The sequence below is a fragment of the Bos indicus x Bos taurus genome, chromosome 20 (genome assembly GCF_003369695.1).
Source record: "Bos indicus x Bos taurus breed Angus x Brahman F1 hybrid chromosome 20, Bos_hybrid_MaternalHap_v2.0, whole genome shotgun sequence".
Taxonomy (NCBI): Eukaryota; Metazoa; Chordata; class Mammalia; order Artiodactyla; family Bovidae; genus Bos; species Bos indicus x Bos taurus.
In genome coordinates this window covers 34,932,354-34,946,675 of record NC_040095.1, presented here as the reverse complement: position 1 = coordinate 34,946,675, position 14,322 = coordinate 34,932,354, and the positions used below count along the sequence as shown (strand labels likewise).

The window sequence follows — 14,322 nt, the reverse complement described above, 5'->3', positions numbered from 1 at the left end:
TATGTTATATATTAATTTACTTACAACTTTCCTATTTTGTGTATAATTTGTATCTTACCCTCTCTTGAGATTTGGGAACTCCTTAAGTTTTGCTGGGGCTTCCTTGGTGGCTCAGATGGTAAAGAATCTGCCTGCAATGTGAGACACCTGGGTTTGATCCCTGGGTCGGGAAGATCCCCTGGAAAAGGAAATGGCAACCCACTCTAGGGTTCTTGCTAGGAGAATTCCGTGGACAGAGGAGTCTGGTGGGCTACAGTCCGTGGGGTCACAAAGAGTTGGACACAACTAAGCGACTAACAGATACACAGCTCTGTAGGATTCTGCTGAGTTTTGTAATCCTTTTATCTCACTGGGTCTCTAAGGAAACATTTAACTGGCACCATCAAAATATACACCTTCATTGGGTTGATCATTACCTTTGAAAATGTGTTAATGACTATTGCAGTTTAATGAATAAAAGAAAGAAAAGGTCCTACATGAAAATAGATCTGTTTTCCTTTTTGTCCTTCTCCATTCATTCATTTGTTCCCATTTTCCTTCCAAACAGAAAAGTGAAGCCAGAAAGATTTGGAAAATAAGTTGATGGGCTTCAGGAATGAATAGACTGAGATGATGACACAGGGGAAAATGGATCACTATCCCATTCTAGAGTTGTTATCCTGTCCCACTGTCGATTAACTGCAGGTGTGAATATTCTCATTTTCTTAGTCTGTTGTTTAACTTTTTAAATTTATTTTTAATTGGAGGATAATTGCTTTACAATATTGTGTTGATTTCTGCCATATAACAACATGAATCAGCCATAAGTATACATTTATCCCCTCCCTTTTGAGCCTCCCTTGCATCCTCCCTGTTCAATTTTAAAACAGAAATATTTCCATTTTAGTATGGGATAAATAATGATGAAGCCATACAGCTTTTTTGTGTGTGTACACTCTTAGAATATATTTCAAATATAAATTTGAAATATATTCTAAGAGTGTACACACATATATATACTATATGTGTGTACACAAATATATATATTATATATATTTATATATTATAATAGTTGATTTAATAGCATCTCCAGTTTATACTTTTTTTACTTGAATTTCTTTCTTTTCTCCTTTTTTTAACTTTAAAATTACTCTATTCTCTCCATTTGAAAGATTATTCAACCTTAATCTTTTTTGCACCCTATTGCTCAAATCAAGATTTGTCAGACAAGAAATCTTCCTAAATACAAAATTATTTATGACTTAATTCAAAATTGGCCATACCTGAGTTAAACTAGTAACAATTTTCTTTTTGGTCAGAAGGATAGTAATATTTCTATTTTCAACTCTATAGTACTTTTTGGAACAAAATACTACTACTTCATAATGCTATATGGAGGATGTAGGAATATCTATAATATAGCTATGAAGACAAACAAAACACAATCTGTGACATGATTCAGTGTCATCCTGATCCTCTTTTCTCTTATCCTTTCCAAGTAGATTGACTTTAGTAGGCTAGCACATGGTTAAAAAAAATCATTGATCAACAAATGATACTGGGATATTCACATTGCAAAAGAATAAGATTGGAACCTTACCTTATACCATATACAAAAATTAACTCAAAATGAATCAAAGACCTAAACTTAAGTATAAGACTCTCAGAAGAAAACATAGGGGAAAGCTTCATGTGACATTGACTTTGGATTCAGTGACACCAAAAGCACAGGCAACAGAAGGAAAAGTAGGTGACTTAGACTTCAACTTTAAAAGCTTCTTGAAAATCATGTATCTGATAAGGAATTACTTTCCAGAGTATATAAAGAATGCATACAACTCAACAGCGATGATAACAGCAAACAGGCAAAGGACTTAAACAGAAACTTCTCCAAAGAAAATGTACTAAAGATCAATAACCTCACGAAGAGATGCTCAACATCATTAACAATTAATTAGGGACATGTAAATTGAAACCACAATGAGATACCACTTCATACCCTATTAGGATGGCTATTATTTTAAAACAAAGTCAAAGTCACAGAGATAGAAAGTAAAATAGTGGCTACCATTGTTGGGGTGGCAAGGAATGGAAAGTTACTGTTTAATGAGAGTTTCAGTTTGGGATGATGAAAAATGTTTGCAGATGAATAGTGGTGATGGTTGCACAATATGAATGTACTTAATGCCACTAAACTGTATTGTTAAAAATTGATCAAATGGTAAATCTTATATAATGTGTATTTTGCCTCACACACACAAAAAAGCCTCCCTTAAAAAAAAAAAAAATCACTGAATCCACCAATTAGATAAAGGAGAGTACTAAGCCACTCTGCCATATATTGTTATCCTCCATTTTCAGGTTTAATCCTCTTGGCTGCCTAATGTCATATACATTAGAGACAAATTTGAAAAGATTTATATCAATAGCCTTGCATGATAACATAACAACAGCAACCACTTATTGTTCTTTGGTGCCAAGGTCTTTATATGCATTATCTCAATGAATCAACCTAACAATTCTATGAAGGAGATATTATTATCTCTGGGTGTGTCTTGGGGTTTAAGAGTTCAGTAACTTATCTACTATTAAAAAGCCACACCATTCCATTCTCTTGAACCATTTCACTACTCTCAGTATAGTAGTTAGTAATGAAACTCCAGTACTTTGGCCACCTCATGCTATGAGTTGACTCATTGGAAAAGACTCTGATGCTGGGAGGGATTGGGGGCAGGAGGAGAAGGGGATGACAGAGGATGAGATGGCTGGATGGCATCACTGACTCAATGGATGTGAGTTTGAGTGAACTCTGGGAGATGGTGATGGACAGGGAGGCCTGGCGTGCTGCGATTCATGGGGTCGCAAGGAGTCGGACACGACTGAGCGACTGAACTGAACTGAACTGAACATGAGGTGAGGGTGGAGGGGCTGGGACGGGGACTGGTGAACAGAAGGATAGATGGTTGTTCTATAAATTACTTGTGTGTGTTTGTGTATGAGAGAGAGACACATCCACAAACAGAGACAGAGAGACAAAAAGTTTTATTTTCTTTTAAACTAAACTTAAGCTGAGTCTAGTCTTTATTCACCATTTGGGACAGTTTTTCATAAATATTGAGACACTAACTCAGGAGCTGCTCTTGTGGGGTTTTGGATGCAGTATTCTGCTGTGTTTACAATCAAATACACACTCAAAAGGCCTTGGGGAGATAATGATGTAAAACAAGATATCTCTTGGCAGTGATACAGGTATATGTCTATTGTGTCATAAGTAGAGTAAATAAGCAACCGAAGTTTTAAGTATGAAAAAGGAAAACAGTAAAAATGTAGTGATTCTCTGAAGCTTTCTTGCCCATTAGGCAAGGAAACATGAATTCCCATCCAACTTCCCCAGGTCCTTTGGTAATGGCTGGAGCTCAGTAAAATGAACTGAGTGTAAAGCCTGAGTGTCAGAGGACTACTCCCCCCACACATCTGTCTCTTTGAATTTGTGGGGTGGCCTCTCAGAGGGCCGGTTATACTGTGCTCAGTCTGGCAGGAAAAGTGAGGACTTCCCTTCTTAGGAAACCTCAATCCAAGCTGAACCACGTAAGCCTTAGCCTCCAGAGGTCTTCCTCTCCCCTAGTTTCTAGTGATTCATCCTCTGTGCTGATTGCTGTTGGGCAGTTTCTGGTGTCTCAATGGTGCACCCTGCTGGAAATGCTCTACCAGAAACGCCACCTCTGGAGGAAGTTGGAGAGTCTCATTATCAACAGTCAGTCAACCTACACTGTTCCCCCCATTTCCAGTAAAGGGACTCTGATAAATCATTATGCTGACCCTCAGGGAATCTCATCAAGGCTCAGCTCTTTTCTTGTTTGACATTTACATTTCACAAGGATGCAAGGAATTCTCAGTAGTTAGTATGGTAACTCTTCCTTGATTCAAAGGTTCTACATTAGAAATTCTTTCAACAGTGGATTGTCTAGGAATAGAGTGTAGTATTTCTATGCATTGAACATCCTAATTCTTTCTGATTGACTCAGACTTCTGGGGGAAGGAAATAGGTACTCTCTTGAGTGCCAATGCTATTTTATACCCTAAAGGGTTGGACATTGTTATTTTTAGAATACCATCCCTGTGTCCTACCTAATATTAAAATACATGTCATATCCAACAGGTTTTTCCTTTGCTAGGAAAAAAAAAAAAAAACTTGAAAATTGCTTCTTAAATTTTTCTTTTGAGGGGAGACAAGATGACAGAGCAGTAGGTAGAAACTGAGTACATGTCTCTCCACAAAGATGTCAGGAATATATCTTCAGATGCAGAGGATCTCACAGAGAACCAGCTGAGTACTGGCAGGAGTCCCTGACCATCAGAAAGGAAAATATAGTTTCATGCAAAACTTGGTAGGATGAAGGAAGGAAGTGGGGATGGGGGAGCAGAAGAGTGAGTAGCACCTGATCTGTACCTGGGGGGTGGGTGAGCTGAAGCAGGAGAGACACTTGCATGCAGGTCAACCAGTTGGGACAGAAAGGGAAGCATTTGAGGCTGTCAGAGAGTGAAGCAGCTGATCTGTGACAGTCTGAATGGATTGAGAATCACAGAAACAATTCATGCTGTGGTCCTACGTACCCTGAACAGGGAGGCAAGTCCACTGAAATGCACCGTGGCTGAGAGCAGGAGCATGGGGATTGGAGAGCAATCCCAAGGCAAGGACAGCTGTTGACTGTGGGAAGATGACCAGAGGGGATGGGAGTGAGGAAGTCCGTGGTGAGGAGTGCCTTTGGAGGAGTGCTGGGCAGCTATGGAGGCAGGGTGTTGAGTCATCGCAAGGGGTGGAGCCATCATGGTCACCTCTCTCTCCCCACACACTAGTGACCAATAGAAAAAGACCTCAGCAAGGGTGGCCATTTGAATGCCTAACACGCTGAGCAATAGTAAAGGACCCCAGCCAGGGGTGCCTTTTGAGTGCCTCCTGTGCTGAGCAATAGAGAAGGACCAGTCAGGGAGGCCCTTTAAACACCGCCTACCAGAGACTAGAAGAGAATTCTAATAGTGTTATATCTTCTGCACTTGTTACTGATGGCTTCCCTATACACCTAGAGCTACTGGGATCCCTGCAATACAAGCAGTGGCACCACCTCCACGCTAGGTCTTCACTGGGGCAGAGCTGCCGGAGGCTAGAAAAGAATCCGTATAGCACCATATCTCCTGTGCCTGTGGTTGCTTGCCTCCCTGAGCACGTGGTGCCACTAGGATCCCCACTATATAAGCAGCCACACCACCTTCACAAATGGTCCTCACTGGAGCAGACCCAAGTCCTCCAGGGCAGCCTCAGGAGCAAACTTCTGTGCATGACCCATATATAGAAAGGGAAAGTAAAAGTGTTAGTTGCCCAGTTGGTCTGAGTCTTTGTAACCTCATGGACTGTAGCCCTCCAGCCTCCTCTTTCCATGGAATTTTCCAGGTTAGAATACTGGTGTGGGTTGCCATTCTCTTCTCCAGGTACTTTGATAACCCAGGGATTAAACCTGAGTCTCCTGCATTGCAGACAGATTTGTTACTATATGATCCATGAAGGAAGCACCCCCACAATTGAGATCCAGGGATAGAATGGCTAAGGAAGAGGTTTGAAAACCTTTCCACCAGCTGTACAAGCTGAAGATTAAATCCAGGCAATCACCTAAGCAGACTGTGTCTATGTCATATAAATAATGATAATGAGCATTCCCAGAGAAGAAAGTATCCTAGCTCTGGCAGCTGTGGACATTGGAGGCTAGAACACGCAGGAGTAGGGTCAGATTAGTTTGAGCTAATTAGTCCCACAGCAGGTTCAAAGACCAGACCTCCAATGCCATCTTGGAGGGCTTCCTAGATGGCAGAGCGCTATGGCTCACAGCTGGGAAAAGGACATGGACTGTCCTTTTATGGAACACGTAAAAGACAGTTATTAGTATTCTTATCTTTTGATTTGTCCTGTAGTTCTGGATTTTTTTCTCTGTTCCTGCGATTGCTGATTTATTACTGTTATCTCTATTTGTGCATTTGAGAGCTTTTTCTTGTTTTTTTTTTAAGCACACTTTTTATTTCCCTTTTATATTTCTACTTCAACTTTGGCTTTCTACAGTTCTGCATTTTTATGTTTCTTTTTATTTTATTCCTGTTCTTTCCTTGTTATTTTATATATATATATATGTGTATATATATAGATAGATAGATCTTTTTAAATATATTTTTATTTAACTTTGCTTTTCCACTTTTCTTTTTTTCACTGTGTTTGTTTCTTTTCTTTCCTTTGCTTTATTCCTTACCTGGCATTCTGCTCTGGTCTTTTTTTCTGTTTTAGTTCGTTTTTAATTGTCTGATATCTTTGGTTTCCTTTGTTTACTGGGTCACTCTCTTGTACTTTGTTTTCTTTGGTCTGTTTTGGTTTTGTGTGTGTGTGTGTGTGTGTGTGTATGTTCCTTTGTTTTTGTTGTTATTTGTCTGAATTTGCTTTCACCATTTGTCTGGGGTTTGTTTTTTGTTTCTTGTTATTTTGTTTGTTTATTAGTTTTTTGTTTGTTTTAACACCCTTTATTGCCATAACAAATGGCTTGTTGGGTCTTCATTCTCTGACCAGAGGTTGGGCTTGAGATTCTGGGATGGGAGCACTGAGTTCAGGACACTAGGCTTCTAAAGAAATACTGACCTCAAGGAGTATTAATCAATGAGAACTCCCACAAAGACTTTCATCTGTATCCAAGACCTGCTGCTGCTGCTGCTGCTAAGTCACTTCAGTTGTGTCTGACTCTGTGTGACCCCACAGACGGCAGCCCACCAGGCTCCCCTGTCCCTGGGATTCTCCAGGCAAGAACACTGGAGTGGGTTGCCATTTCCTTCTCCAATGCATGAAAGTGAAAATTGAAAGTGAAGGTGCTCAGTTGTATCCCACCCTCAGCAACCCCATAGACTGCAGCCTACCAGGCTCCTCCATCCATGGGATTTTCCAGGCAAGAGTACTGGAGTGGGGTGCCATCGCCTTCTCTGATCCAAGACCTGGCACCACTCCAATTGCTGGCAGCACCCATCTCAAGATGCCTCACCCAAACAACAAGCAATATAAGAACACAAACTTAATCAATCATCAACAGCTTTCCCAAAACACACCGCCTCACACAACCCTGCCGATCAGAGGGGGATAAACTCACTTCCTCCCACCAGAACACAGGCACAAGTCCCTCCCAACATGAAGCCTTCTTAAGCCACTGGACCAACCTCACTCACTGAGGGCAGAGACCAAAAACAAAGGGAACTATGACCCTATAGCCTGGGGAAAGAGACTTCAAAGACAGTAAGTTAAGAAAATTGAAAGACAGAGAAGTATTGTGCAAGTGAAGGAACAAGGTAAAAATCCACAAGATCAATAAATGAAATAGGCAAACCACCTGAGAAAGAACACAAAGTAATAATAGTAAAGATCCAAAATCTTGAAAACAAAATGGAGAAAATGCAAGAATACTTAACACATTTAACAAGGACCAAGAAGAAATAAAGAAAAAAGCAAACAGTGATGAACAACACAATGACTGAAATTAAAAATACTGTGGATGGAATCAAGAGCAGAATAACTGAGGCAGAGGAATGGATAAATGAGCTGGAAGATAGAATGATGAAAATAACTGCTGAAGAGCAGAATAAAGAAAAATGAATTTAAAATATTGAGGATAGTTTCAGACACCTCTAGGATAACATTAAGTACACCAACATGAGAATTATAGGGGGCTCAGAAGGAGAGAAAAAGATAGGGTCTGAGAAAATATTTGAAGAGATTATAGTTGAAAACTTTCCTAACATGGGAAAGTAGTCAATCAAGTCCAAGAAGCTCAGAGTCCCATCAGAATAAAACCAAGGAGAAACAAACCAAGACACATATTAATCAAACTAACAAAAATTAAACACAAAGAAAAAAATATTAAAAGCAGCAAGAGGAAAGCAGCAAGTAACATTCAAGGGAAACCCCATAAGCTTAACAGCTGATCTTTCAGTAGAAACTCTACAGGCCAGAAAGGAGTGGCAGGATGTGCTGCAGGGAGTCACAAAGAGGCAGACATGACTTAGTGACTGAACAATAACAACAACAAACCAAAAATCTACCACTCAGCAAGGATCTCATTCAAAATTGATGGCAGAATCAAAAGCTTTACAGACAAGTAAAAGTTAACAGAATTCAGCACCATCAAATCAGCTTTAGAACAAATGCTAAAGGAATTTCTTTAAGTAGGAAACATAAGAGAAGGAAAAGACTAACAAAAAAAAAATCCAAAATAATTAAGAAAATGCCAATAGGAACATATATGTGAGTAATTGTTTTTAATGTAAATGGGTTAAATGCTCTAACCAAAAAACAGAGACTGGCTGAATGGATACAAAAGTAAGACCTATATTTATGCTGTCTACAAGAGACCCACTTCATATCTAGAGACACATACACACTGAAACTGAGAAGATGGGAAAAGAAATTCCATGCAAATAGAAATCCAAAGAAAGTTGGAGAAGCAATTCTCATGTCAGACAAAATAGACCTTAAAAATAGAGACTTACAAGAGATAAGGAAGGACACTACATAGTAATCAAGGGATCAATACAAGAAGACATGACAATTGTAAATATTTATGCACCCAACATAGGGGCATCTCAACAAATAAGGTGAACACTAGCAGAAATAAGAGGGAAAATTGAAAGAAGTGAGTAGAACCAATTTGTGTCATATGCATGCTTACATGTGTCTGACTCTGCGATCCCACGGACTGTAGCCTGCCAGGCTCCTCTGTCCATGGGATTTTCCGAGCAGGAATACGAAAATGGGTTGCTATTTCCTACTCCAGGGCATCTTCCTGCCCCAGGGATTGAACCTGTGTCTCCTGTGTCCCCTGCATTGCAGGTGGATTCTTTACCACTGAACCACCAGGGAAGCCTCATCCAAGAGGAAGACATAACAATTGTAAATATTTATGTACATTGGGGCACCTCAGTACACAGGGCAAACCCCACCAGACACAGAAGGGGAAATTGACAGTAACACAATAATAGTAGGGGCTTTAACACTCCACTAACACCAATGGACAGAGCATCAAGACAGGACGTTAATAAGGGAACACAAGCCTTAAGTGACACATTGCCTTAGATGGACCAGTTGATATCTTCAGGATAGTACATCCAAATGCAGAAGAATACACTTTTTTTCTCATGTACACATGGAACATTCTCCATGATAGATCACATCTTGGGTCACAAATCAAGCCTCAGTAAATTTAAGAAAACTGAAATCATATCAAGCATCTTTTCTGACCATAATGTTATAAGACTAGATATCAATTATAGGAAAAAAAAAACTGTAAAAAACACAAACACATGGAGATTAAATAATATACTCCTAAATAACCAGCAGGTTACTGAAGAAATCAAAGAGGAGATGAAAAATACCTAGAATAAATGACAATGAAGTGTGATGACTGAAAACCTATTGGATGCAGTTCTAAGAGGGAAGTTTATAGTAATATAATCCTATCTCCAGATACAATAAAGACATTGGAAAGACAATCTAACCTTACACCTAAATCAACTGAAAAAAGAACAAAAAAGCCCCAAAGTCAGTAGAAGGAAAGAAATCATAAAAATCAAATCAGAAATAGATGAAAAAGAAATGAAAGAAACAATAGTAATGATCAATAAATCTAAAAGCTGGTTCTCTGAGAAGATAAAAAAAAAATTGACAAACCATTAGCCAGACTCATGAAGAAGAAAAGAGAGAAGACTCAAACAAAATTAGAAATGCAAAAGGAGAAGTTACAATAGACAATAAAGAAATACAAAATAAGAGACTATTATGAGCAACTATATGCCAATAAAATGGACAACCTGAAAGAAATGGACAGATTCCTAGAAAAGTTCAACCTTCCAAGACTGAATCAGGAAGAAATAGAAATTTTGAACAGACCAATCACAATCACTGGAATCAAAACTGTGATAGGAAAAAAGTCTCCCTTAAAGCAAAAGCCTGGAGAAGGCAATGGCACCCCACTCCAGTACTCTTGCCTGGAAAATCCCATGGATGGAGGAGCCTGGAAGGCTGCAGTCCATGGGTTCGCTGAGGGTCAGACACGACTGAGCGACTTGACTTTCACTTATCACTTTTCACTTTTCACTTTCATGCATTGGAGAAGGAAATGGCAACCCACTCCAGTGTTCTTGCCTGGAGAATCCCAGGGACGGGGGAGCCTGGTGGGCTGCCGTCTCTGGGGTCACACAGAGTCGGACACGACTGAAGTGACTTAGTAGTAGTAGTAAAGCAAAAGCCCAGGGCTTCACAGGTGAATTATATCAAATAATTTTTGATAGAATTCTGTCAAAGAATCCTTAGAGAAGAGCCAATGTCTGTTCTTCTCAAACACTTCCAAAAGAATTGCAGATGCAGGAACCCTTCCAAATTCATTCTACAAGGCCACAATCACCCTGATACCAAAGCTGAAGACATCACACACACAAAAGAAAATTATAGGCCAATATCGCTGATGAAAATAAATGCAAAAATCCTCCACAAAATTCTAGCAAACAGAATCCAACAACACATTAAGAGGATCATACACCATGTTCAAGTTGAGCTTATCCCAGGGATGCAAGGACTTTTCAATATTTGCAAATCAATCACAAATGGTGTGATACTTCATATTAACAAATTGAAAGATAAAAATCATATGAAAATCTCAATAGATGCCGAAAAAGCTCTCAACAAAATTCAACACCCATTTATGAAAAAAAAAAAAAACCTCTTCAGAAAATAGGCATAGAAGGAACCTACCTCAACATGCTGCTGCTGCTAAGTCGCTTCAGTCGTGTCCGACTGAAGACATAGACGGCAGCCCACCAGGCTCCCCCATCCCTGGGATTCTCCAGGCAAGAACACTGGAGTGGGTTGCCATTTCCTTCTCCAATGCATGAAAGTGAAAAGTGAAAGTGAAGTCGCTCAGTCATGTTCGACTCTTAGGGACCCCATGGACTGACTGCAGCCTACCAGGCTCCTCCGCCCATGGGATTTTCCAGGCAAGAGTACTGGAGTGGGGTGCCATTGCCTTCTCCCCTCAACATAATAAAGGGCATATATAACAAACCCACAACAAACATTTTCTCAATGGTGAAAAACTGAAAACATTTCCTCTGAGATCAGGAATAAGACAAGGGTGCTCACTCTTACCACTATTATTCAACATAGTTTTGGAAGTCCTAATGACGGCAATCAGAGAAGAAAAAGAAATAGGCGGAATTCAGATTGGTAATGAAGTAAAATTCTCACTGTTTGCAGACAACATGATACTAAACATAGAAAATTTTAAAGATGCTATAAAAATTACTAGAGCTTATCAGTGAATTTAGTAATGTTTCAGGATACAAAATCAATACACAGAAATCCCTTGCACTTCTGTACAGTAACAATAAGAAATCAGAGAAACTAAAAAATCAATTCAATTCATCATTGCAACTAAAAGAATAAAATACCTAGGAATAAACCTACCTGAGAAGACAAAAGACCTGTATACACAAAACTATGACACTGATGAAAGAAATTAAAGACAACATAATCAGATGGAGAGATATACCATGTTCTTGGATTGGAAGAACTAATATTGTGAAAATGACTACACTACCCAAATAATCTACAGATTCAGTGCAATCCCTATCAAATTACCAATGGCATTTTTTCACAGAACTAGAATTTAAAAAATCACAATTTGTGTGGAAACACTGCTGCTGCTGCTGCTGCTAAGTCGCTTCAGTCATGTCCGACTCTGTGAGACCCCATAGACGGCAGCCCACCAGGCTCCCCTGTCCCTGGGATTCTCCAGGCAAGAACACTGGAGTGGGTTGCCATTTCCTTCTCCAATGCATGAAAGTGAAAAGTGAAAGTGAAGTCGCTCAGTCGTGTCAGACTCTTAGCGACCCCATGGACTGCAGCCTACCAGGCTCCTCCGTCCATGGGGTTTTCCAGGCAAGAGTACTGGAATGGGGTGCCATTGCCTTCTCCGTGGAAACACTAAAGATCTCAAAAAAAAAAAAAAAAAAAAAAATCCTGAGAGAGAAAAATGGAGTTGGAGGAGTCAATCTTCCTGTCTTCAGTTTAACTACAAAGCTGCAGTCATTAAGATAGTATGGTACTGACACAAAGCAAAAATATAGACCAATGGAATAAGATAGAAAGCCCAGAGAAAAACCCATGCCCCTATGGGCACCTAATCTTTGACAAAAGATGCAAGAATACATAATGGAGAAAGGACAGCCTCTTCAATAAGTGGTTCTGGGAAAACTGGACTTCTACATGTAAAAGAAAGAAATTAAAACAATTCCTAACACCATACATAAAAATGAACTCAAAATGGATTAAAGACCTAAATATAAGACCAGAAAATATAAAAATCTTAGAGGAAAACATAGACAGAACCTCTGACACAAATCACAGCAAGATCCTCTATGACTTGCCTCCTACAAGTAATGGAAATAAAAATGAGAATAAACAAATGGGACCTAATTAAATTTAAAAGCTTTTGCATAGCAAAAGAAACCATAATTGAGATGAAAAGACAACTCTCAGAATGGGAGAAATTAATTGCAAATAAAGCCACTGACAAAGTATTAATCTCCAAAATATACAAACAGCTCATGCAGTTCAATATCAAAAAACCAAACAACTCAATCAAAAAATGGACAGAAAACCTAAACAGACATCCAAAGAAGGCATACAGATGGCCAATGAACACATGACAAAATGCTCAACATAGCTTATTATTAGAGAGATGCAATGAGGTATCACTTCACACTGGTGAGAATGGCCATCATCAAAAAACTCCACAGACAATAAATTCTGGAGAGGGTGTGGAGAAAATAAGAACCTCTTGAACTGTTGGTGGGAATGAAAATGATACAGCCACTGTGGAGAACAGTGCAGAGATTTCTTTAAAAACTAGGAATTAAACTACCATAGGACCCAGCAATGCCACTACTGGGCATATACCTTGAGAAAACCACAATACTAAAAGACACATGTACTGCAATGTTCATTGCAGCACTATTTACAATAGCCAGGACATGGAAACAACCTAGATGTCCCTTGAGAGACAAATGGACAAAGAAGTTGTAATATCTTATATTAATGCATATATATGGGATCTAGGAAAATAGTACTGACAAACCTATTTGCAGAATAGCAATAGAGAGACACACATAGAGAACAGGCTTTGGTCAAAGTGCCGGAAGGAGAGGGTGGACAAATTGAGAGAGTAGCATTGAAACATAGACATTACCATATGGAAAATAGATAGTCAGTGGGAATTTGCTATATAATGCAGGGAGCTCAATTTGGTGCTGTGTGACAACCTAGAGGGGTGGGAGGGAGGTTCAAGAGGGAAGGGGCGTATGTATATCAATGGCTGATTCATGTCAATGTATGGCAGAAATGAACACAACATTGTGTTGATTATCCTCCAATTAAACAATAAATGAAGCAGTGAAAAAATTTGCTTTTAAAATTATTTGTATTGTGATCTCTCAACAATCATGTACATTCTTGAAAATTGTTAAGTGAGAAAAACGAACTTAAATTTATTTACAAAAGTGTGAAAAGTTTATTAATAAAAAGAATAAAAATTAGTGAAGACATGAGAATTGAATTTAATTAAATTTATTTATTAATTATAAATTAGCATTTTAGTAATTAAATTGACATTTAATTATTGACATTTAATTAAAAATTTATCAATTTTGAGTTTGCATTTTTCCCTTGTAGTTTGAGCCCTCTTCTTTTTTTCTCCTTCTGCTCCTCCTTTTCCTTCTTCTCCTCTTTCTTTTTATTTAAGGATTGTCAGACCTTTTCAAAAACTCTCAGATCTTAAGCACCATGCTATCTAATGAATAAAAGTGTACAATCAGCTCTGTTGATTAGCTTATTATATAGGTTGACTTATCTTACATAGAATTATGTAAGGCTACATATTAAGTTTGGCCATATGAAATTCCTGGGTTTTGTTTTGTTTTTGGTAAAATATGACTGAATAGAGACAATTTCATATGATTTAAGTTAATGGTTTTTGGTTACAAATACATGTTTTCCTCTGGAGGTGTAGAGTTAAATCACAAAGCTAAGACTTAAAAAGCAGAGTTCGGTGCTTGTGGTAGGTGTTCAGCAAGTATTTGCAGAATGAATGCGTGCTCGTATTCACAAATGACTGAACAAGACACAGGAATGTAAACAAGAGCAAAATTGCATGGTTCAGACTCATGGTAATGGAACTGGCGGAACATACTCATCATATGAAGAACTGTGACAATTAC

General features: G+C 38.8%; 1 protein-coding gene across 2 annotated transcripts in view; it reads right to left on the bottom strand.

The window, feature by feature from the left end:
* The window catches only part of FYB1 (FYN binding protein 1), a 181,338-nt gene extending 175,985 nt beyond the window's left edge, over window positions 1–5,353 (bottom strand). Inside the window, exon 1 of one of the 2 annotated variants that reach the window (XM_027520104.1) lies at window positions 4,594–5,353. In XM_027520104.1, the coding sequence (XP_027375905.1) occupies window positions 4,594–4,872 (279 nt within the window). In that variant the 5' untranslated portion in view covers window positions 4,873–5,353. The remainder of the gene's footprint in view (window positions 1–4,593) is intronic. The other variant, XM_027520102.1, reaches the window with a different exon arrangement.
* Between the last annotated feature and the right edge of the window lie 8,969 nt (window positions 5,354–14,322).